The 21,473-nt window shown below is 46.2% G+C and overlaps 2 protein-coding genes across 6 annotated transcripts in view; both read right to left on the bottom strand.

Annotated features, from left to right (window-relative positions):
- ints4 (integrator complex subunit 4) overlaps positions 1-1,440 on the bottom strand; it is a 445,537-nt gene extending 444,097 nt beyond the window's left edge. For both annotated transcript variants that reach the window (XM_078544963.1, XM_078544961.1), the window contains exon 1: positions 1,377-1,440. In XM_078544963.1, the coding sequence (XP_078401089.1) occupies positions 1,377-1,430 (54 nt within the window). In that variant the 5' untranslated portion in view covers positions 1,431-1,440. The remainder of the gene's footprint in view (positions 1-1,376) is intronic.
- The window catches only part of LOC144682565 (BTB/POZ domain-containing protein KCTD14-like), a 1,380,231-nt gene that overhangs the window by 873,113 nt on the left and 485,645 nt on the right, over positions 1-21,473 (bottom strand). For 2 of the 4 annotated variants that reach the window (XM_078545009.1, XM_078545010.1), the window contains exons 1-2: positions 19,991-20,150; positions 11,478-13,330 (exon numbers count right to left, since the gene is read on the bottom strand). In XM_078545009.1, the coding sequence (XP_078401135.1) occupies positions 12,659-13,330; positions 19,991-20,050 (732 nt within the window). In that variant the 5' untranslated portion in view covers positions 20,051-20,150 and the 3' untranslated portion in view covers positions 11,478-12,658. Of the gene's footprint in view, positions 1-11,477; positions 13,331-14,785; positions 14,860-19,990; positions 20,205-21,473 lie in introns of those variants that run through there. The other 2 variants (XR_013577076.1, XM_078545011.1) reach the window with 2 other exon arrangements.

Here is a 21,473-nt window from a genome sequence, read left to right as displayed (position 1 = left end):
GTCACAGGGGCAATTGAAAACTTCAAAACAGAGATCGATAAGATTTTTACAAAACAATGTGGATGCTGGAAATCTGAAATAAAAACCGAAAATGCTCAAAATACTTGGCAAGTCTGACAGCATCTGTAGAGAGAGGAAAACACAGTTAACGTTTCAGGTCAACATCAACCCGAAACGCAAATTCTGTTTCTCTCCATTGATAGGTTTTTATTGGGCAAGGGTATACTAAGGGATATATAACCAAGACAGTTAAATGGAGTTAAAAATAAAAAACTGCGGATGCTGGAAATCCAAAACAATAACAGAATTACCTGGAAAAACTCAGCAGGTCTGGCAGCATCGGCGGAGAAGAATAAAGTTGACGTAAAGGACTCGAAACGTCAACTTTATTCTTCTCCGCCGATGCTGCCAGACCTGCTGAGTTTTTCCAGGTAATCCTGTTTTTGTTTTGAGTTAAATGGAGTCAATGTACGCATCGAATTGAATGGCAGAACAGGTTGGATAGGCTGAATGACCTCCTGTGGACCCGTCCCTAATCGCTGCAGCGAATTTGCGGGATTTGTGTGGGGTTTTTTTGTGGCAGGGTCAATGTGCAGAAACTATCGCTCCTGGAAGTTCCCACAAACTTTGCGCTGGTCAAGTTCATGATCCTTGACAAAGCTGTAACTTCTGAACCTATTGCAAAAAATAAAACAAAACTACAATTTTTCTTTTTTTTTAAAAAAAAATGTACAAAAACCAAAAACACAATTTTAAAAAGTGATAGTTGCACAGCTGATAGCCCTTTCTTTAGCAAATACCCATTTTCCACATGAAAATGTTTTTTTTTTAAAGATCTTGATCCTTGACAGAACAGTGACTCTGAACCTTTTGCAGAAACAACTTTAATAAAGGATGGTACAAAAATTAAAATGCATAACTTTGAAGTTATACTCAAGATTTCTCTTAAATATCCATTTTCCACATTAAAATATAATTTTAAAATTCATGATCCTGGACAGAGCTGTAACCTTTGAACCTTTTGCCAAAAAAAAACATATAAAAAAGGACTGCCCAAAAATTAAATACGCGAATTGGAAAAAGTTATATTCACAGAATTCTCTCAAATTCCCCATTAAAATACTTTCAACTGGTGGGTGAGGGTTTTTAAAGGTGAACTGATGGGGCCTGGGAGTGAGGTTAGGCCTCAAGCCTGAGCTAGAGGCCGTTTTCCTGAGGCTGGAAGCCGCTTGAAGAGGCCTAACGGTCGGACACCTGAAGTCCAATGGAGGGGGAGGGTGTGGGGGAATGAAACTCAAATAACCCCGACTAAAGTTGCACGAAAAACCGATTGGGTTGGTTTGGGGGGGGTGGGGGTCTGGAAAAAGCTGACCGACCTGAACCACTTTGGTGAACTCCTCGTACACCCGCTTCTTGAGGTGCGCCGCCATTGCCGGGGAGCCGGGCGACGAACGCCGGGGGGCGAAACGCCAAACTCGAAACCGCGCCGCGCCGCCTCGGCTTCCGTAGCCCCGCCCACCCTCTGACGTCAGAGGTTGGTAAGGATACCAAGGGCCCAGGGCCTGTAACATGCACTTGCACCAGCAGAAAAAAACAATATGCACTCCCACCAGGGGCTTGACCAGCTCCTGGGGACAGGACGTTAAGGGACACTTTGTTGGGCACTGAGCCTGGTGAGAGCCGGTCAGGGGAGGGGGGTGGGGGAGTTGACCGCCAAACCTGTCCAGTCGCATGGCCGTGTACTGCCCGCGTGCCAGGGTGACCAACCGTCCCCTATTTTACCGGGTGCCCGAGGCCACTGTCCTCCTGTCTCAGGCTGCTGGGTGCTTCTTGAAAGGCTCCTTCGCGGGACGTGGGCCGGGCCAGCAATTACTGCCCATCCCGAATTGCCCCTTGAGGAGAAGGTGGGCGGTGAGCTGCCCTCTTGAGCCGCTGCCGTCCCCATGTGGTGTAGGCACACCCACAGCGCTGTCAGGGAGGGAGTTCCACGATTTTGACCCAGCGACGGTGAAGGAACGGCCGATATGTTTCCAAGTCGGGATGGTGGGCGGCTTGGAGGGGAGCTTGCAGATGGTGGTGTTCCCAGGCGTCTGCTATCCTTGTCCTTCTAGGTGGCAGAGGTCATGGGTTTGGAAGATGCTGTCTAAGGAGCCTTGGTGAGTTCCCGCAGTGCATCTTGTAGATGGTACATGCAGCTGCCACTGTGTCGGCGGTGGAAGGAGTGAATGTTTGTGGATGGGGTGCCAATCAAGCGGGCTGCTTTGTCCTGGATGGTGTCAAGCTTCTTGAGTCTTCTTGGAGCTGCACTCATCAATGGTAGTATACTATTTAAATGGAGAGAGGTTGCAGAACTCTGAGGTGCAGAGGGATCTGGGTGCCCTGGTACATGAATCATAAAGTTAGTGTGCAGGTACAGCAAGTGATTAGGAAGGCAAGTGGAATGTTGGTGTTTATTGCAAGGTGGATGGAATATAAAAGTAGAGAAATTTTATTGCAGCTGTACAGGGTGTAGGTGAGACCACATCTGGAGTACTTTGCACAGTTTTGGTCTCATTTGAAAAAAAGATTTAATTGTGTTAGAAGCAGCTCATAGAATGTTGACTTGACTGATTCCTGGGATGAAGGGCTTATCTTATGAAGTGAGGTTGAGCAGGTTGGGCCTATACCCATTGGAGTTTAGAAGAATGAGAGATGTTTTTTTTTTGAAACATGTAAGATCCTGAGAGGACTTGACAGGGTAGATACCGAGAGGATGTTTCCACTTGTGGGAGAGACTAGAACTAGGGGACACAGTTTAAGAATCAGAGGTCTCCCTTTTAAGATCCTGGAACTCCCTCCCTAACAGCACTGTGGGTGTACCTACACCGTAGGGACTGCAGCGGTTCAAGAAGGCAGCTCATCACCACCTTCTCAAGGGCAATTAAGGATTGGCAATAAATGCTGGACTAGCCAGCTATGCCCATATCCCGTAAATGAATTTAAAAACAGAAGTTTTTTCTCTTAGAGGTTTGTTGGTCTTGGGAGTTTTCTTCCCCAGAAGGAGGCTGTTCATTGAATTTATTCAAGGTTGAGTGAGATTTTTGATAGACAAGTGGTTATGGGGGGTGGGGGGGGGTGAGGAACAGACAGGAAAGTGGAGTTGAGACCACAACCAGATCAGCAGTGATCTTTTTGAATAGCAGAGCAAGTTCAAAGGGCCGAATGGCCTACCCCTGCTCCTAAGTCCTATGCCCCTATGTAAATTTCCAGCATCTACAGTACTTTGCTTTTGTATAAGGAGTGACTGCACTGACTGATTTCCCAACCTCCCCACTCCTTCCCCTCTCTCTGACCTAATCCTTCCAAACCCGCAAACTCTACCACCTAGAGGGACAAGGGCAGCAGACACATAGGAACACCGCCACCTGCAAATTCCCCACCAGGCCACTCACCATCCTGACTTGGAAATATATCGGCCGTTCCTTCACTGTCGCCAGTGAAAAATCCTGGAACTCCCTCCCTAACAGCACTGTGGGAGTACCTACACCACATGGACTGCAGCGGTTCAAGAAGGCAGCTCACCACCACCTTCTCAAGGGCAATTAGGAATGGACAACAAATGCTGGCCTAGCCAGCGACGCCCACGTCCTTTGAAAGAGTATATTTAAAAAATCCAAGTGTGCTGAGGTATTTAAAGAAGCTTATAGTTGAAAAGAGAGAGCAACTACTGCCTCTGTTGTATAAGGCAGGTGAGCAATGGTGAAAGGGCAATTGTGGGGTGGAAGTCAGAGGATGGAGGTGGGTTGGCAAGAAGGGCACTGAGTGCCTTTGAACGAAGACCCCACCCCGCGGAACCCCCAAACAAACATGCTAGTTGTGCTCTCCCCTTGGTGAGCCCCCCCCAGATTGAGCCCAATTTTTCTATTTCCCATAACACGTAATGTCATAGGATGAGCTTCTCAATTTCCAGCAGGAATTAAAATTTGAAGGGAGGGTGGGAGGGTCAGAGGTAGTGCTACAATATTTCACTGCTGATCCAGACCCAACATGCGTGCAAATGCTTGTCATGATTATATGGTAACCATTAATAAACCCAGTAAGGAATTCTAAGAGTGGTGAGAATGTGGAGTTCGTTACCACAGGGAGTGATTGAAATGAACAGTATAGATGCCTTTAGGGGGAAGCTGGATAAACACATGAGGAAGAAAGGAAGAGGCGGATGTGGTAACATAATTGGATGAATTGGAGTGGGAGGAAGCAGGTGATGTATCAACACTGGCATGGACCAGTTGGGCCAAATGGCCTGTTTTAGTAATGTATATTCTATGTCATTCAATGTATGTTATTGTGAATGATTAGATCACTTGCATTAATGAGCAATAGTAATTTAACATAGGGCTGTGTGTACATTGCACAGATTAGACTCAACGTCATGTTAATGGATCTCACACAATGTCTGAGCAAGGTGTTAAACCTGTTTCGAGTCTGCATATTGCACATTCCGGTCAGTGATGATGAGTTCAATGCTTTGAAGAGTTGAGGGATGGAGTGACAGACTTGGTTTTTCTTCATTCTTAGGCTGCATTTCCGAAATGTTTCAGAATCTTCACCCTGTATTATACTCCCGACTCTTGCATTGAATTCCAACATCCAAACTACCCATACCTTAACTTAAATCAAGTCCTGTTCACCCATTACCCCCTGCCTTCACTGAACTACTTTGGCCCCCTGTCCAGCAACATTTATTTAAAATATATTTAAACTGGCTACGGGTGAGGTCCCAGAGGACTGGAGAATTGCCAATGTTGTTCCATTGTTTAAGAAGGGTAGCAGGGATAATCCAGGAAATTACAGGCCGGTGAGCCTTACGTCAGTGGTAGGGAAATCATTGGAGAAGGTTCTTCATGACAGGATTTACTACCATTTGGAAGCAAATGGGCGTATTAGTGAGAGGCAGCATGATTTTGTGAAGAGAAGGTCGTGTCTCACTAACTTGATCGAGTTTTTCGAGGAAGTGACAAAGATGATTGACGATGGAAGGGCAGTGGATGTTATATACATGGATTTCAGTAAGGCCTTTGATAAGGTCCCTCATGGCAGACTGGTACAGAAGGTAAAGTTGCACGGGATCAAAGGTGAGCTGGCAAGATGGATACAGAATTGGCTTGGTCATAGAAGACAGAGGGTAGCAGTGGAAGGGTGCTTTTCTGAATGGAGAGCTGTGACTAGTGGAGTTCCGCAGGGATCAGTGCCGGGACCTTGGCTGTTTGTAGTATACATAAATGATTTGGAGGAAAATGTAACTGGGCTAATTAGTAAGTTTGCAGACGACACTAAGGTTGGAGGAGTTGCAGATAGTGAAGAGGATTGTCAAAGGATACAACGGGATATAGATCGGTTGGAGACTTGGGCGGAGAAATGGCAGATGGAGTTTAATCCGGACAAATGGGAGGTAATGCATTTTGGAAGGTCTAATACAAGCAGGAATTATACAGTAAATGGCAGAACCCTTAAGTGCATTGACGGGCAGAGGGATCTGGGTGTACAGGTCCACAGGTCACTGAAAGTGGCAACGCAGGTGGATAAGGTAGTCAGGAAGGCATATGGCATGCTTGCCTTCATTGGCAGGGGTATTGAGTATAAAAGCTGGGAAGTCATGCTGCAGCTGTAGAGAACCTTGGTTAGGCCACACTTGGAATATTGCGTGCAATTCTGGTCACCACATTACCAGAAGGATATGGAGGCGTTGGAGAGGGTGCAGAGGAGGTTTACCAGGATGCTGCCTGGCCTGGAGGTTATTAGCTATGAGGAGAGGTTGGAGAAACTCGGATTGTTCTCACTAGAGCGACAGAGATTGAGGGGCGACTTGATAGAAGTTTACAAAATTATGAGTGGCATGGACAGAGTAGATAGTCAGAAGCTTTTTCCCAGAGTGGAAGAGTCAATTACTAGGGGACATAGATTTAAGGTGAGAGGAGAAAGCTATAGAGGAGATGTGAGGGGCAAGTTTTTTTACACAGAGGGTAGTGAGTGTCTGGAATTTGCTGCCAGAGGAGGTGGTGGAAGCAGGTATGGTAGTGGTGTTTAAGAGGCAGCTTGACAAATACATGAATAGGATGGGAATAGAGGGATATGAACCCCGAAAGTGCAAAATGTTTTAGTTGACGGGCAATATGATCGGTGAAGGCTTGGAGGGCCAAAGGGCCTGTTCCTGTGCTGTACTTTTCTTTGTTCTTTGTATTTAAATATTCTCAACCTTTTGTTCAAATTCCTCGATGGCCTCATCCTTCCCTAACTCTGTACCCACCTCCTGTTCTCCAAACCTCCGAGGTCGCTGTGTTCCACCAATTCTGGTCTCTTGCGCATCCTCGACTTCAATCGCTCCACCATTGGCGGCCGTGCCTTCAGCTGCCTGGGCCCTCAGCTCTGGAATTCCCCTCCTGCACCTACCTGCCTCTCCTCCTCCTGAAAGACAATCCTTAAAACTGATCTCTTTCCCCCGCCTTAATATCTCCTGATGCAGCTAAGCAACGTCAAATTTTGTCTGATACCCATCTATGAAACGCCTTGGGACATTTCACTACATGAAAGGCACTATATAAATGCAAGTTATTGGTGCTCATAGTAATACAGTGTGAAGTGGTGAAAGGTCCTGCAAGACAATGTCTAAACAAATGCTTGAGGCGTGATGTTAGGACTGGAGACTATAAGTAGGTAATTCATCAGGAAATGCTATAGTCACACGTTGGTGATACCCATGTAGCCGCAAGCGGGAGAGAATATTGGAGCAGTAAAATAAATATTGAACGAGAAATTCAGGTCTCCCCATTTTATACCTGCCAATGTGGTTCAGTGTCAAATTTTGTTAGCTAACGATATGGTGTGGCACCTTGGGACATTTTACTAGCAGATCTTGTTTTGCAGATCAGCACAGGCTCTGAGGATCGGGTGACCAACAGTCTCCTGTCTACCCTGTCACACCTTTGTGACACATCCCTTCATTAGTTTTCTGTTGCTTTCAGTGCGGCTCAACTATCACAATCCTGTGACCTCCGTAATTCTCACTGACACCCATAGAGTAAACAAAGGAGGGCGTGTTAAGAAAAGGTGCTAGATGCTGGGACTGCTTGAACCTTTATGTCTAAAAAAAAGAGGATTTCTCGTCCTCCTGTATCACAACTTCACAGTTTGAAATCAGAGAAATGACAGTGCAGAAGGAGGCCATTCGGCCCATCATGCCTGCGCTGGCTGACAAGGAGCCATTCAGCCTAATCCAGCTTCTCAGCCTTTCCAGCTCTTGGCCCTTAGCCCTGTAGGTTATGGCACTTCCAGTGTATATCCAAGTACTTTACAAACGTTGTGAGGGTCTTTGCCTCTACCACCCTTTCTGACAGTGAGTTCCAGATCGCCAACGCACTCTGGGTGAATAGCTTCCCCTCTAAATTCCCTCTAAACCTCCTGCCTCTTACTCTAACTCTATGGCTCCTGGCAATGGGCGGCTCAGACTAGGGGAAGAGGGCCTTCCTTACACCCCCTGGACAGGCAATGTAATATGGGACTTGTTTTCTAATTCACGCAAAAACTTCAGCTTTACCAGCAGCATGAAGAAAACTGAAGTGACATACTAATGGCCTGCTCCAGGAAATCCCTATCTCGAGCCCAAAGTTTCAGACCTGTCAGCGGCCGTTAGGTTCACTCATCTTGGCAGCACACTCTCTCAAGCTGCCCATACAGGGTTGCCAACCCTCCAGGAACTGAAGATCCATTTCCAGGACACTGCTGTGTGCAACCCTGGAGAAAAATTATTGAGGCATTAAAAAGATTGTCTGTTGTTGCCATTTTCTTTGAGCAGATATGCCATTTCTCTTCACCAGATATAAAAATGTTGAAAGCGGGAGTAAAAAATTGGCTGTTTGGCTGACTGTCGAGCATCATCCAATTGGGCAATGAGTCTTTTTGCTTTCCAATTGGTGTAGGAAGGCCGTACGTCACAAGGATGGATGTGTTAGCTGTCTAATGGCTGGAGAGTGGGAGCAAGTTATGTGATGAAACCTGCAGGAAGGCATTTAATCACAGTTGGCAACCCTATGTCTACTGATGACGTGACAAAAGCAAAATACTGTGGATGCTGGGAATCTGAAATAAAAACAGGAAATGCTGGAAAACCTCAGCAGGTCTGACAGCATCTGTGGAGAGAGAAACAGAGTTAATGTTTCGAGTCTATATGACCTCTGAAGAAGAGTCATGCGGACTCCAAACATTAACTTTGTTTCTCTCTCCATAGATGCTGTCAGACCTCCTGAGATTTTCCTGCATTTTCTGTTTTATATTGATGACGAGCCAAATGGCCAAAGCAAGTGTAGCCTTCAACAGAGTTCGAACATCAGTCTCAGAACAAAGAGGAGTAAGTACCTACTGAACTGAAAGTCTATAGTCCTGCCCACACTGCTCTATGTGTGTGAGACTCGGACTGTGCATCATGCCAAGAAGCTCAACCACTTTCGACTAGAGATGTCTTCAGGAGCTTCCGAAGATCAGATGGCAGGACAAAATACCTCCCGGGCTCAGATCAGCCTTTGCAGTCACCCTACATACCCACTGGAACCCTACCAAACACCCCAGACAATGAACATGGTCGTCTTCACCTTGCAGGATGAACAGAACCCAGACCCTTCATAATTTGATCCACTTTAATCAGGCCTCCCCTCAGCCCCCTCTGTTCCAAAGAAAACAACGCCAGCCTGTCCAATCTTTCCTCATTGCTAAAATTCTTCAGTCCAGGCAACATCTTCTGTAAATCTCCTCTCTACCCTCACTAGCCCAATAGCAGTTCTCCTGTAGTACAGTGAGCAGACCTGCGGGCAGTACTCCAGCTGGGGCTTAAAGAGTCTTTGAAGAAAATGTGAAAACAAACGTTAGTGATTATTTCTAGAAGAAACAGAATTGAAAAGTAAAGAAGCTGTGTTAAACCTCGATCTGAACCTTGGTCAGACTACATTGGTACCGTGTACAATTGCAATTCTACAAAATGGATTTACTCGGACAATACCAGGAATGTAAATGATATGTAATCAGGAAACGATAAATCTGCTCTGTTTCTTCTCTCTTGAAAACAGAAGGCTGGGCAGCGACCACAATCCAGGTCGTTAAAATGATGAAATGTTTAGATAAAGAGAATGTTTTCTCTTGTGCAGAAGAGCATAACTAGAGACCACCAATATAAGATAGTCATCAAGAAATCCAATAGGGGTTTCAGGAGAAACTTCTTTACCCAGAGAGAATGTGAAACTTGCTACCACGGGGAGTGGGTGAAGTGATTAGTATAGATGCATTTAAGGGGAGGTCAGATAACTATATAAGGGAGAAGGGAATAGAGGGCTATGCTGATCAGGTTAGATGAGGAAAGATGAGAGGACGCTCAGGTGGATGGACTGATAGGGCTTAATAGCCTGTTTTTGCACTATATATTGTATGCAATGGATAGAGTAGGTTGGGTGGGTGGCTTGGGGGTGGAGTGGTGGATAGGGCCAGGAAGGAGTGATAGTGTCTCAGGTTCATTTTGAATGAAAATTCACTAAAAACTTTAATAATTAACAACTCAGTCAAGGGGAAAAATTAACTTCCTTTGGGTTAATTTACATACTTGCTGCCTCTGACTGGATTAACCTGCGCAATTTAAATATGTGCACGGGTGAATTTAGTACAAACTTTCATCAGAACATGTTCCCATATTCTTTGTTCCCAGTTCTTTCTCTCCAGTGTGCCCCTTCAATTTCCATCCCTCTCCCCGCAGCTTACCTTCCTCATTGGTTTCAGCCAAGGAGTTGGAGGTGAGGCAGGGCTTAAGACTGGACTCACAAAAAACAGTCTATTTATAAGCAAAGTCTATTCAAACAGCGTCCTTGTGAACTACAGCAAATAGAACTCATGACCAAAACTCTACTGAGAAACCCTTGGTTAAAAACAGGATTACCTATCCAGCAGGATGCAGTGAGTGGAGGACAGTTACATAATTATGCCCAAGTCAATCCCAGTTACCTACAATAGTGTGATCTCCAAGTGTGATTCACAGGGGGAAATTACACAATAGGCTCCACTCTGAGCTTTGTGGTGTCAATACATGCGACGAAATATATACACAGGGTTGGTCAATGAGACATTTATCATTCTTTAATAGAAATAACAATAGACAGCCGGCAGGTTTCCCAATCTGATCCCTCAATTAGAGACCAACCATGCAGTGTGCACCACACCCAGCTGCAATTGGAAAATGTATCATAAATGCAGCATAAATAAAATGTCTTTCTGTTCAGAGGCAGGTCAGGGGGTCAGATGGGCCCCGATTGCTGGGACACACACTGGGAGTGGGGGAGGATGGGGAGGGCTGACTGACCAGTGGGATATGCTAAAAGCCAACCCTTCCAAACCCATGACCTCTCCCATCTGGAAGGACAAGGGCAGCAGATGCATGGGAACACCACCACCTGGAAGTTCCCCTCCAAACCACTCACCATATCCTGACTTGGAAATATATCGCCGTTCCTTCACTGTCGTTGGGTCAAAATCCTGGAACTCCCTCCCTAACAGCACTGTGGGTGTACCTACACCACATGGACTGCAGCGGTTCAAGGCGGCAGCTCACCCACCACCTTCTCAAGGGCAATTAGGGATGGGCAATAAATGCTGGCCTAGATAGCGATGCCCACATCCCTTGAATGAATTTTTAAAAATTAAAAAGCCCATTCCAGCTGTGAAGAGGACAGATATGTTGTTGCAATGGAACCTGGCAAACTGAGGGTGTCAAATTGGATTAGGACTGAAATCATTCCTGGGGAAGTTGCACAAAGAGCTGGCCCATAGGGAATCAGCAGCTCCTATTACAGCCCACCCAATTTCCATTTCTGTTGACTTTAATGCTGATCGGCTAATCAGTCACTTTGCATCACTTTCAAGTCCCTCCCCCCTATAGTGTGCATTAGTCCCTTACTCTGACTCATGCTCCCCACCACCGTGAGGAGATCTTCTTCCGGATGAATTTCAACCTTCCATCTCTGCTGTTACGGAGAGGCAGCGAATGGGCTATCAAAAGTCTATTAGGATGTTGGTTAAAGATTTTGGTTAAAAAGGTACAGAGTGCTGTAAGGTCACCTCAAGAGGCGATTGTATATACAGGTGCTCGCATGTCAAAAGGCAGGAGAGACAAATGAGAGACTGCTTCCAGCATGAGCTGTAACATTTGGGGCCAGAATGAACAAACATGGGAAATAGGAGCAGGAGTAGGCCATTTGGCCCTTCGAGCCTGCTCCGCCATTCAATTAGATCTTCCATTATATTGCCATTTTCCCACAACATTTTCCCTTGGTATCTTTAATACCTAGAAATCTGTCTCTCTCTGTCCTTAATGCCTTAGAATACAGGGCTACAGGCCATGTACTGGAAAATGGGATTAGAATAGATAGGTGCTTGATGGCTGGCATAGACACGATGGGCCGAAGGACCTGTTTCTGTGCTGTATAAGTCTATGACTCTAACTCTCTATTCAATGTCTGAACCTCCACAGCCCTCTGGGGTAGAGGATTCCAAAGACCCTCTGACTGAAGAAATTTCTCCTCATCTCAGTTCTAAATAGCCTACCTCTTGTTTTGAGACTGTCCCCCCACCCAGGTTCTAGAACACCCCCAGCCAGGGGAAAGACCCTTGCTGCATCTGTCCTGTCGAGCCCCGTTCGAATTTTGTCTGCTTCAAGGAGAGCACCCCTCATTCTTCTAAACGCTAGGGAATACAGACCCAGTCTCCTCAATCTCTCCTCATAAGACAATCCTGCCATCCCAGGGATCAGCCTGGTGAACCTTCGCTGCACTGAAGCAATGAAATACCCCGAGTGCTCGTATCACTAAGCAGATATCTGCGGACGCCTCCTGCTGGGTTGAGGGGTGTAGAAGGGGCTTAAGCACAAAGACATTTTGCAGGTCTTCCCCATGGAAAATTAAATAAATGGGCCTGGAGACTCTGGTCAGACAGAAGGAGCTAGCTCGATGGGCTGAATGGCCTCCCCTTGCCCTGAGTCGTCTTTGTCCTTCTGGGAGACTTTGTTTGAAAGTTCCTTTTAAATGCACCATAAGCTTAAAGCAAAAGAAGGCCCACCTGATAGTCCAACAACATCACAATTTAAAGAGAAAGATCTTTAGATCTGTTGCTAGCTGGTGTGTGATATAATTAGTTGGGAGGCACGTGTTGACCTGTTTCCTCTAACCAGAGGACACAGATTTAAGATAGTTGGAAGAACCACCGAAGGGAGGGATAAAGGAATTTTTGTAACTGTTCAGATCTGGAATGCGTTCCCTGGACGGATGGTGGAAGCAGATTCAATCGTGACTTACAAATGGGAATTGGATAAATATTCAAAAAAAGGAGAAATTTTCAGGGCTAAGAGGAAAGAGTGGGGCAGTCAAATTAATTGGATAGCTCTTTCAAAGAGCTGGCAGGGGCATGATGGGCTGAATGGCCTCCTTCTGTGCCACATCGTTCTATGATTGTCATCTGGCTAAATTGCAACATCCTCACTTCACAAAAAACTCCACTGGTGCCCAGTAAAATGGATGCAAGATGCTCCAAATGTCTCATGTCTTGCAGGTACCGACACCAGGTGGTGTGAGAGGAACGCCTATTGCATTGCATTTTACCACCAGGTAAATGTAAATTTGTAGAGGAATTCACAAGGTCGCACGAGGAAGCCTTTCCCTATCTCGTGAGGCCGATAGGAGGTGCTGTAGCCTTTGCTTTCAATGTCCAGTTTGATACAATACAGCAGGTCAAGGATGGAAGGTGATGCTTTCCAAGGTCCAAACCTCACTACCGACTCCTTGTCCGTGTCCAGGCCATTCACCATCTCATGGCATTTGGCCGCATCCTCCTCGTTTCTGACCACGCACACCATCACAACGGACTGGCGAGAGGCCACAGCCTCTGCCCTGGCCACTCGCACCATCACCTCAATGTTCTCCTGATAATTTGGCACCCTGGCCAGGAATTGTCTCCGGCCCACCATCTCACCAAAGAGCTTGGGTGAATCCTCCAGCAGCTTGGCCAGGGGCTCGATGCCGTAGTACATAGCCTCCTGGTAGACCTCCTCAGCGAGGATGGGGGGCGGCTCACGGCCCCTGAGGAACTCCAGCACGTGCTTGAAGTAGGTCCCGTCCCGGTCAATGAAGTACCTCCCTTCCAAGTCCAACTTTGGTCTGGACTGACCGCTGAACATCTCAGCCAGCCTAGACCTCGGATACTTCAGCAGAGTTCCAAGCATAGTGGAGTAAATGTGACCCCCGACGTTCAGACTGATGACTGACGAAGCCTGGAGGAACAAAACAAAATTAATTGAGAGCTGCTCACCAAACCCCCACATCCCCCTGCAACCCCATTCCCCCAAATCCACCCCCTCCACAAAATGTTCACTCTTCATTCATCCTGCGTGATGGGTCCAAGGTCTCCACCTCACTCAAATAGCTATTCCTCAAGTCTGAACATCAACTCAAACATTGAGAACCAACAATATAATAGACCACAGGGTCATCACGACTTAAGACTACACACATGTGTACACACACGCGCACGTACGCAAACATACGCACACACAGAGGTTAGACCTATCAGGGAGGATTGAATAATTTGAGGGGTGAGCTCAATGAATATAAGTCCATCTAACATTGCATAGAGGATATACAGCACAGAAAGAGGCCCTTTGACCCAAACAATCCATACCAACGTTTATGCTCCATTCAAGCCTCCTCACCCAACTCATGCTTCTATTTCTTGCTTCCTCATGTGTTTATCCAGTTTCCCCTTAAATGTATCACTGTTATTCGCCTCAATCACTCCCTGTGGTAGCGAGTTCCACATTCTCACCACTCTCTGGGTAAAGGGGGTTTTCCTGAATTTGCGATTAGAGTTCTTGGTGACTATCTTGCGTTGATGGTCTCGAACCCTCTGTGTGTCCACTCTATCGAAACCTTTCATAATTTCAAAGATGTCTAGCGTCTCGTGCAGCCTCATCCTCTCCTGACACGTGTAACCTCCTATTTCTGGTTATATTTCAAGTTCCATTACCCACATTTGCTCCATAACCCTTAATATCCTTACCCAATAAAGATTTATCAATCTCAGTTTTGAAATTTTCAGTTGACCCAGCCTCTTGCTGGGGGAGGGGGGGGGGGGGGAGGGGGGGCGGGGGGGCGGGGGGGGCGGGGAGCAGTTTTCCGATTTCCACCCCACTTTGTGTGAAGAAGTGCTTCCTGACATCGCCCCTGAATGGCCTGATCAGTGGCTAGGAATCCTGCAGTGAGTAACTTACTCCCTGACTCCCCAAAGCCTGTCCACCATCTACAAGGCACAAGTCAGGAGTGTGATGGAATACTCCCCTCTTGCCTGGATGTGTGCAGCTCCCACAACACTCAAGAAACTTGACACCATCTAGAATGAAGCAGCCTGCATGATTGGCACCCCATCCACAACCTTCAATATCCACTCCCTTCGCAACTGACGCATAGTGGCAGCAGTGTGTACCATCTACAAGATGCACTGCAGCAACTCACCAAGGCTCCATAGACAGCGTCTTCCAAACTTGTGACCTCTATCACATAGAAGAGAACACCACCACCTGGAAGTTCCCCTCTGAGTTACTCACCATACTGACTTGGAAATATATCACCGTTCCTTCACTGTCGCTGGGTCAAAATCTTGGAACTCCCTCCTTAACAGCACTGTGGGTGTACCTACACCACATGGACTGCAGCGGTTCAAGGAGGCTGCTTCACCACCACATTCTCAAGGGCAAATGGGGATGGGCAATAAAAATGCTGGCCTAGTCTGCAGCACCCACATCCCCTGAAAAAATAAATTAAAAAATTTAAATAAAGCATCTCAATTAGATCACCCCTTAATCTCCGATACACAAGAGGATACAGGTCCAGTCTGTCCAAACTATCCTCATAATTTAATCATTTTAGCCCTGGTGAATCTGTGCTGCATCCCTTCCAAGGCCAACATTTTCTAACTGAACAAGGTGTAGTGCCCAGAATTGTTTTTATTTATTCATTTGCAGGATGTGGGCATCACTAGCTCAGCCAGCATTTATTGCCCATCCTTAATTGCCATTGAGAAGGTGGTGGTGAGCTGTCTTCTTGAACCACTGCCGTCCCTGTCATGTAAGTACACCCACAGTACTGTTAGGAAGGGAGTTCAGGTGCTGTCTAACCGGAGCTTTACACAACTGAATCACAGCTTTCCAAATAACATTGATTCAGAGTATGCAGCCACCGTACTGATTTGAGTTAATTGAACAGAATTGATGGTCCTTTAATACTGCAGTATATTCATTGTGCTGACATTCTAGAAATACTCGCTGAATGAGTCATCCTGAGGGTAGGGTATAGCCTGGAAATTCCATTGACTGATGACAATTATTTGTTGTCAAACATTGTTGCATTGACCATTACTTGCCAACACCCAATAGAAATATATACGATAACCTACAGGCATTGCAAGGCTTAGCCAACATGAGTTATGGTAGTGCAATGGTTAGAAGAACATATGAAGAGGAGGAGGTAGTTCAGCCCTTCGAGCCTGTTCCACCATTCAATGAAGACTGATCTGTATGTTAAATCCATCTACTCAACATGGTTCCAAAATCTATCCATTTTCAGTTGATCTACCTCCAATAGTTTTTGGTGAAGAGAATACCAGATTTATGGCAGTATACTAGCAACTTAAAGGTCATGAAGGTCAGACCACACCATGGCAAAAGATGAAACTGAATTCAGTGAATCGGGTAGTTGTAATGAAATTCAGCCGATCCTTCAATGATGGGACTATGCTGCCCTTATAGAGCCTGGCCCACGGCTTTAATCCTCTCTGCTACCAGTGGCTCAGTAGATCACTGCAACCGGAGGAAGCAGACTGGGGAGGGAACCAACAGGAAGAAGTCACCCTCTTGATATCACCCTCACCAACCATCCTGTCAAAGACACATCGGCCCATGGTAACAGCGCTAGGAGTGATCACTGCACAGTTCTTCAGAAGACCATGTGTACCCTCCAGAGTGAGAACATGATTTAATGCGCATTGTGGCACTACCACTGTACTAGGAACCGAGTCGTGATAGATCCAACAACTCATGAGCTGCTTTGGGCCAAGATCAGCAGCAAGATGAAACACCACCACAATCTGTAATCTCCTAGACTGGCACATCCCTCACTCCTCTGTCACCATCAAGCTAAGAGAATAGCCCTAATTCACGCAGAACATAGAAAGAGTAGGTCATTTAATTCAAGTAAAACTTATGAGGGGTTTTGATAGGATAAATGACAAGACATGGAAGGCAGCTCACCACCACCTTCTCAAGGGCAAGTAGGGATGGGCAATAAATGCTGGCCAAGCCAGCGACGCCCACGTCCCATGAAAGAATGAAAAAAAGAAACAGTTTCTACTGGCAGGAGGGTCGATAACCTGAAGACAAATTTAAGATAATTGGTTAAAGAGTCAGAGGTGAGCTGGGGAAACATTTTGTTACTCAGTGAGTTGTTGTGATCTGGAATATTTGAAGGGCAAAAGTATGCAGAGCTATTTGGGAAGAGTGGAGTGCTCTTTGGATAACATGATGGGCTGAATGGCCATGAGATGCAGCACTCAACATATTTCAGTAGATGCTATCAACCTTGCGAAGCAACCACACATGCTGTGTGCTAAACACCAAATACAGCAGGCTGTAGACAGAGTTCCATGGTTCCAATGGCAGCCCTCAATGTCAAGGCAGCATTTTACCAAGTGGTCTTTGCAAAACTTGAGGTTGATATGGGTCAAAGGGAAAACACGCTGGGGCCTGGAGTCATGTCGGCCACAAAGGAAGATGGTTCCATTTGCCAGGGGTCAATCATCAGAGCCTCAGGACTTCACCGATGTCATCCTAAGGGAAGTACCCTTGGCCCAACATCAAAATTGAGCCTTAATGTTTCTGGGCTGGCAAGAGGGACAGCTCCAGATCCTGTGTCGTACACTTCAATAGTCCGCTGCCATTGTCTGGAATCACCGCTTTAGTAAAAGTTGCCACTGAGTGGTTCTGAACCTTACTCCACACTAGGGTTGCCAACTCCGGATAGACGTTTTCCTGGAGGTTTCATCATGTGACCACCAACCTCCAATTATCCCGCCTCCATTCTCTCTGCCTTTGGTTGCATGACAAATTCATCCTCATGGCCCCCCACATTCCTACCACTATGCTGCCGTCTCCCCCAAGTGTCGGAGCCCAGACCTCTGGAGGGGTTGCCTCGGGGTGCACAACTGACACTCGCAGGTTATAAACCAGTGAGAATGACTGACCAATTTGCAGTGGGTACATTCCTACAACCAATTGGAAAGCGAACAGATTCTTTGTCACTCGATTGGATGATTTTTGACTCAAACAGGCAGGTATTTTTATTACCACAAACCAATGAGGTGAAAGAGAATTTTTTTTAGTGGTCCTCTGATTATTCTCCTGGGTGTTCCTTGCTCACAGTAGCATTCTGAAGATCAGTCTTAAATTCATGGAGAGGTTGGTAACCTTGATCCTAGCACAGACAATAGCAGTACCCATTGCAAATTGGTCAGTCAGTCTCACTGGCTCATAACCTGGGTGTGCCAGTCATGCACCCTGAGGCATCTCCCCAGATGTCTGGGCTCCGACGCTGGAGGGAGATGGTGGCCTAGTGGTAATGTCGCTGGATTAGCAAACCAGAGGCCCTGGCGAATGCCCTGGGAACAGAGACCGAAATCCCACCAGGGCAGCTGGTGGAATTTAAACTCAATTAACAAAATCTGGAATTGAAAACTAGCCTCAGTAAGGACAACTATCACTGATTGTTGCAAAAACCCCTTTGGGCTCACTAATGCCCCTTTAGGGAGGGAAATCTGCCAACCTTACCGGGGCTGGCCTACACGTGACTCCAGGCCCACAGCAATGTGGCTGACTCTTTGAAATGGTTGAGTGAGGCATTTGATTCAAGGGTAATTAGGGATGGGCAACAAATGCTGGCCCTGGCAGTGAAGCCCACATCCCATGAAAGAATAAAGGAAAAAAAAAGCAGAGTTTAGTGAAGTGAGAAAGGACAGTGTGCTCCCCCACCTGGCTTCACTAATGCAAATATTTGGTTACCTGGCTCCCGAGAATACTGACACAATGACGCACAGTCGCAAATAAGATTTGCAAAGAAGATCTCAGGCGATAATTAGATCATTTCATCGAGGTTCAAATCAGGAAGGGAATGTTTCCAGAGACTAAAATTAAATTAATTTTGATTAAATTAAGAGATTTAGATCAGTGAGCAGGAGCCTTTTACTTGCGCAGGAGGTTAACATGGTGCTTTTTTTCAAAAACTACATAAAAGGTACATAAACGCGTGAAGGACAATGGAACAGAAGAATATGCTGATAGGGGGAGGTGAAGCAGGTTGGGAGGAGGCTGGTATGGAGCATGGACCAGTTGGACTAAATCGTCTGTTTCTATATTGTAAATTCCTTTCAAAACACAGACAGTTGCAAGACAGTGGAACGCACTACTGGGGATAGTGAATGAAGTGACATATGAGTAAAGTAGCATGATGCTACTGGGCGAGTAGTCCAGTGGCCTGATCCGGCGACATGAGTTCAAGTACCACCACAGTAGCTTGAGAGTTTAAATTCAGTAAACTAGTTAAATCTGGACTAAGAAGCTAGTCTCAGTCACGGTGACCACGAAACTACTGGACTGTCGTAAAAACCCATCTGGGTCACTGATGTCCCTTTCGGGAAGGAACTCTGCCGCCCTTACATGGTCAGGCCTCCATGTGACTCGAGGCCCACACCAAGGTGGTTGACACTTAACTGCCCTCTGAAATAAGGAAACAAGCCATTCAGTTAAGGGTGATTAGGGATGGGCAATGATTACTGGCCTTGCCAGTGATGCTCACATCCTGTGGTCGAATTATGAAGAAACCATATTGACACAAGAACACAAGAAACCAGAGCAGGAGTAGACCACACCGCCTGTCGAGCCTGCTCTGCCATTCAATACAATCATGGCTGATCTTGGGGCTTCAGCTCCACTTTCCCGCTCGCTCCCCATATCCCGTAATTCCCTGTGAGACATTTAAGAATGGGTGATGAAAGGGGCTGAAGGATAAAGGGGGATAGAAAGCAGGGTGGCATTTTGTGTTAGGATATGCCGCTGCTGTGGTAGGCAAATACCAACATGGACTGTTGGGGCTGAATGGCCTGTTCCCATGATGTGGCTTCATGTAACTCTAGAGCTAGCCTACCATCTCCCATCCATTAATTTAATTGGATGATAAATTGGTCTGTGAGTGTGGAATTTTGAAGTCGGGCAATCCTGGATCCGACTAAGAAATGGGACCTGTGACCCCCATGGAGACAGGGGCCAACGCTTTAGGAAGGGAGAAGGGGAAGAGATTGGAATTTTAACAAAACAGCAGTAACAGTAACTTGTACCCATCCCCCTTACAGCAAAAACACAGTCACAACGAGCCCCTCCCCCACTTCTAACAGTCTCCAACTTCAGGGATTAGTAAACATTATTCCGGGTGGAGTTTTAGCTGATAGAATGATCGTGAATCCTTAAAGGTTTGACAGAGAGAGAAATATAGCGAGGGTTACAAAGAAAGACAGAAGGAGATCGGGAGAGAGGGACAGGGAGGGGGAGAAAGGGAAACAAAAGTAGATGAAGGAAAAAAAGAGAAAGATAGGGAGAGTGGGAGAAGGAATGAGAGGGAGAAAGAGGGAGGAAGAGAGGGGGGAAGAGATAAAAGAGATAGGAGAGGAGAGAGAAAGAGGGAGATGGGGAGAGGGTAAGAAAGAGGGAGAGAAAAGAGAGTGAAGGAGATAAGAAGAGAGAGAGAGAGAGAGAGAGAAGGAAGTGACAGTTGAGAAACTCTCCATTACAAGGTTAAACAGTAACTTTTTACTCAGAAACAAAGCTCAAACTCACACTTTGTGGGCTGCCCATGTTGGATTTTACAGGGGTTCCCCTCGAGCCGGTGGAACTCATGCTTCCCTGTCTGTCTGTCTGCCCTTTTTCTGGCTGCTTGGTGAGAGTCACGGAGGCTGGAAGCACCTGCTGAAGGAATTCCCACGTAAACAGTCAGGTGGAGTAGGGCGGGGGAAGCAGAATGCCAGTGCTGCCACTCAACACAATCAAAGAGATTAACACAATGCTGCCACAGGGGAAAACAGGGAGTTAAAGCCACAGTGCATATGCTCGGCGTTGCTCATTCAACATGGAGTGGAAAAACCTCCAGTAGAAGAAACTTATAAATCATACGGCTGTCCACATACACAAACCCTTAAGGGCGACAGGGCAAGTTGACAAGGTGATTAAAAAAACACATGGGTTACTTATGGGGTTGCCAGTTATGGCTGGACGTACCCCGGGGGGATGTCAACGGAAAACTGGCAGCGGGGCAGGAGTGGGCTCTAGGTGTTAATAGAATTCAAGCTGGTTGGCAAAGTCAAAACCAAGGCACAGGGCTTTTCTTTACTCTGAGAGTTTATTGACTTTGTTCAGTCTCAGAGCTCGCCTCACACACCCAGTGTCCCAGCTGCCTCCTATTTCTATGTGCTCAAAGTACTCACTTAAACAATGCCCTTCACCTGTGTATCCTGACAATATAATTGACAAACCATTAACGCTAAGGGCTTTACTCACTGCAAAGGGGCTCAGTGCAAGATCCGATGCCATGCTTTCAAAAAGGGATATTAAAAGTTGCTAAAACTGAGGATAAAATAGACGCTTTTTTCCTCAGAGATAAAGGCAGAAAACTGCGGATGCTGGAAATCCAAAACAAAAACAGAAACAGAATTACCTTGGAAAAACTCAGCAGGTCTGGCAGCATCGGCGGAGAAGAGCACAGTTGATGTTTCGAGTCCTCATGACCCTTCAACAGAACTAAGTAAAAATAGGAAAGGGGTGAAATATAAGCTGGTTTAAGTTGGGGGGGGAGTTTGTTAGGACAAGCAGTCAGTAATAGGTGGAGATAACCAAAAGATGTCACAGACAAAAGAACAAAGAGCTGTTGAAGGTGGTAATATTATCTAAAGGAATGTGCTAATTAAGAGTAGAGAGCAGGATGAGCAAGGTACAGATAGCTCTAGTGGGGGTGGGGTGAAACAATACTAAAAGGGCATAAAAGGTTGAGATAAACAATGGGTGGAAATACATTTAAAAATAATGGAAATAGGTGGGGAAAAAAATCTATATAAATTATTGGAAAAAACAAAAAGGAGGGGGAAGAAACAGAACGGGGGTGGGGATGGAGGAGAGAGTTCAAGATCTAAAATTGTTGAACTCAATATTCAGTCCGGAAGGCTGTAAAGTGCCTAGTCGGAAGATGAGGTACTGTTCCTCCAGTTTGCGTTGAGCTTCACTGGAACAATGCAGCAAGCCAAGGACAGACATGTGGGCATGAGAGCAG

This window comes from Cetorhinus maximus, chromosome 7, assembly GCF_964194155.1.
Source record: "Cetorhinus maximus chromosome 7, sCetMax3.hap1.1, whole genome shotgun sequence".
Lineage (NCBI taxonomy): Eukaryota > Metazoa > Chordata > Chondrichthyes > Lamniformes > Cetorhinidae > Cetorhinus > Cetorhinus maximus.
The sequence above is the reverse complement of the archived record's forward strand: the minus strand, read 5'-3'. Positions and strand labels throughout refer to the sequence as shown.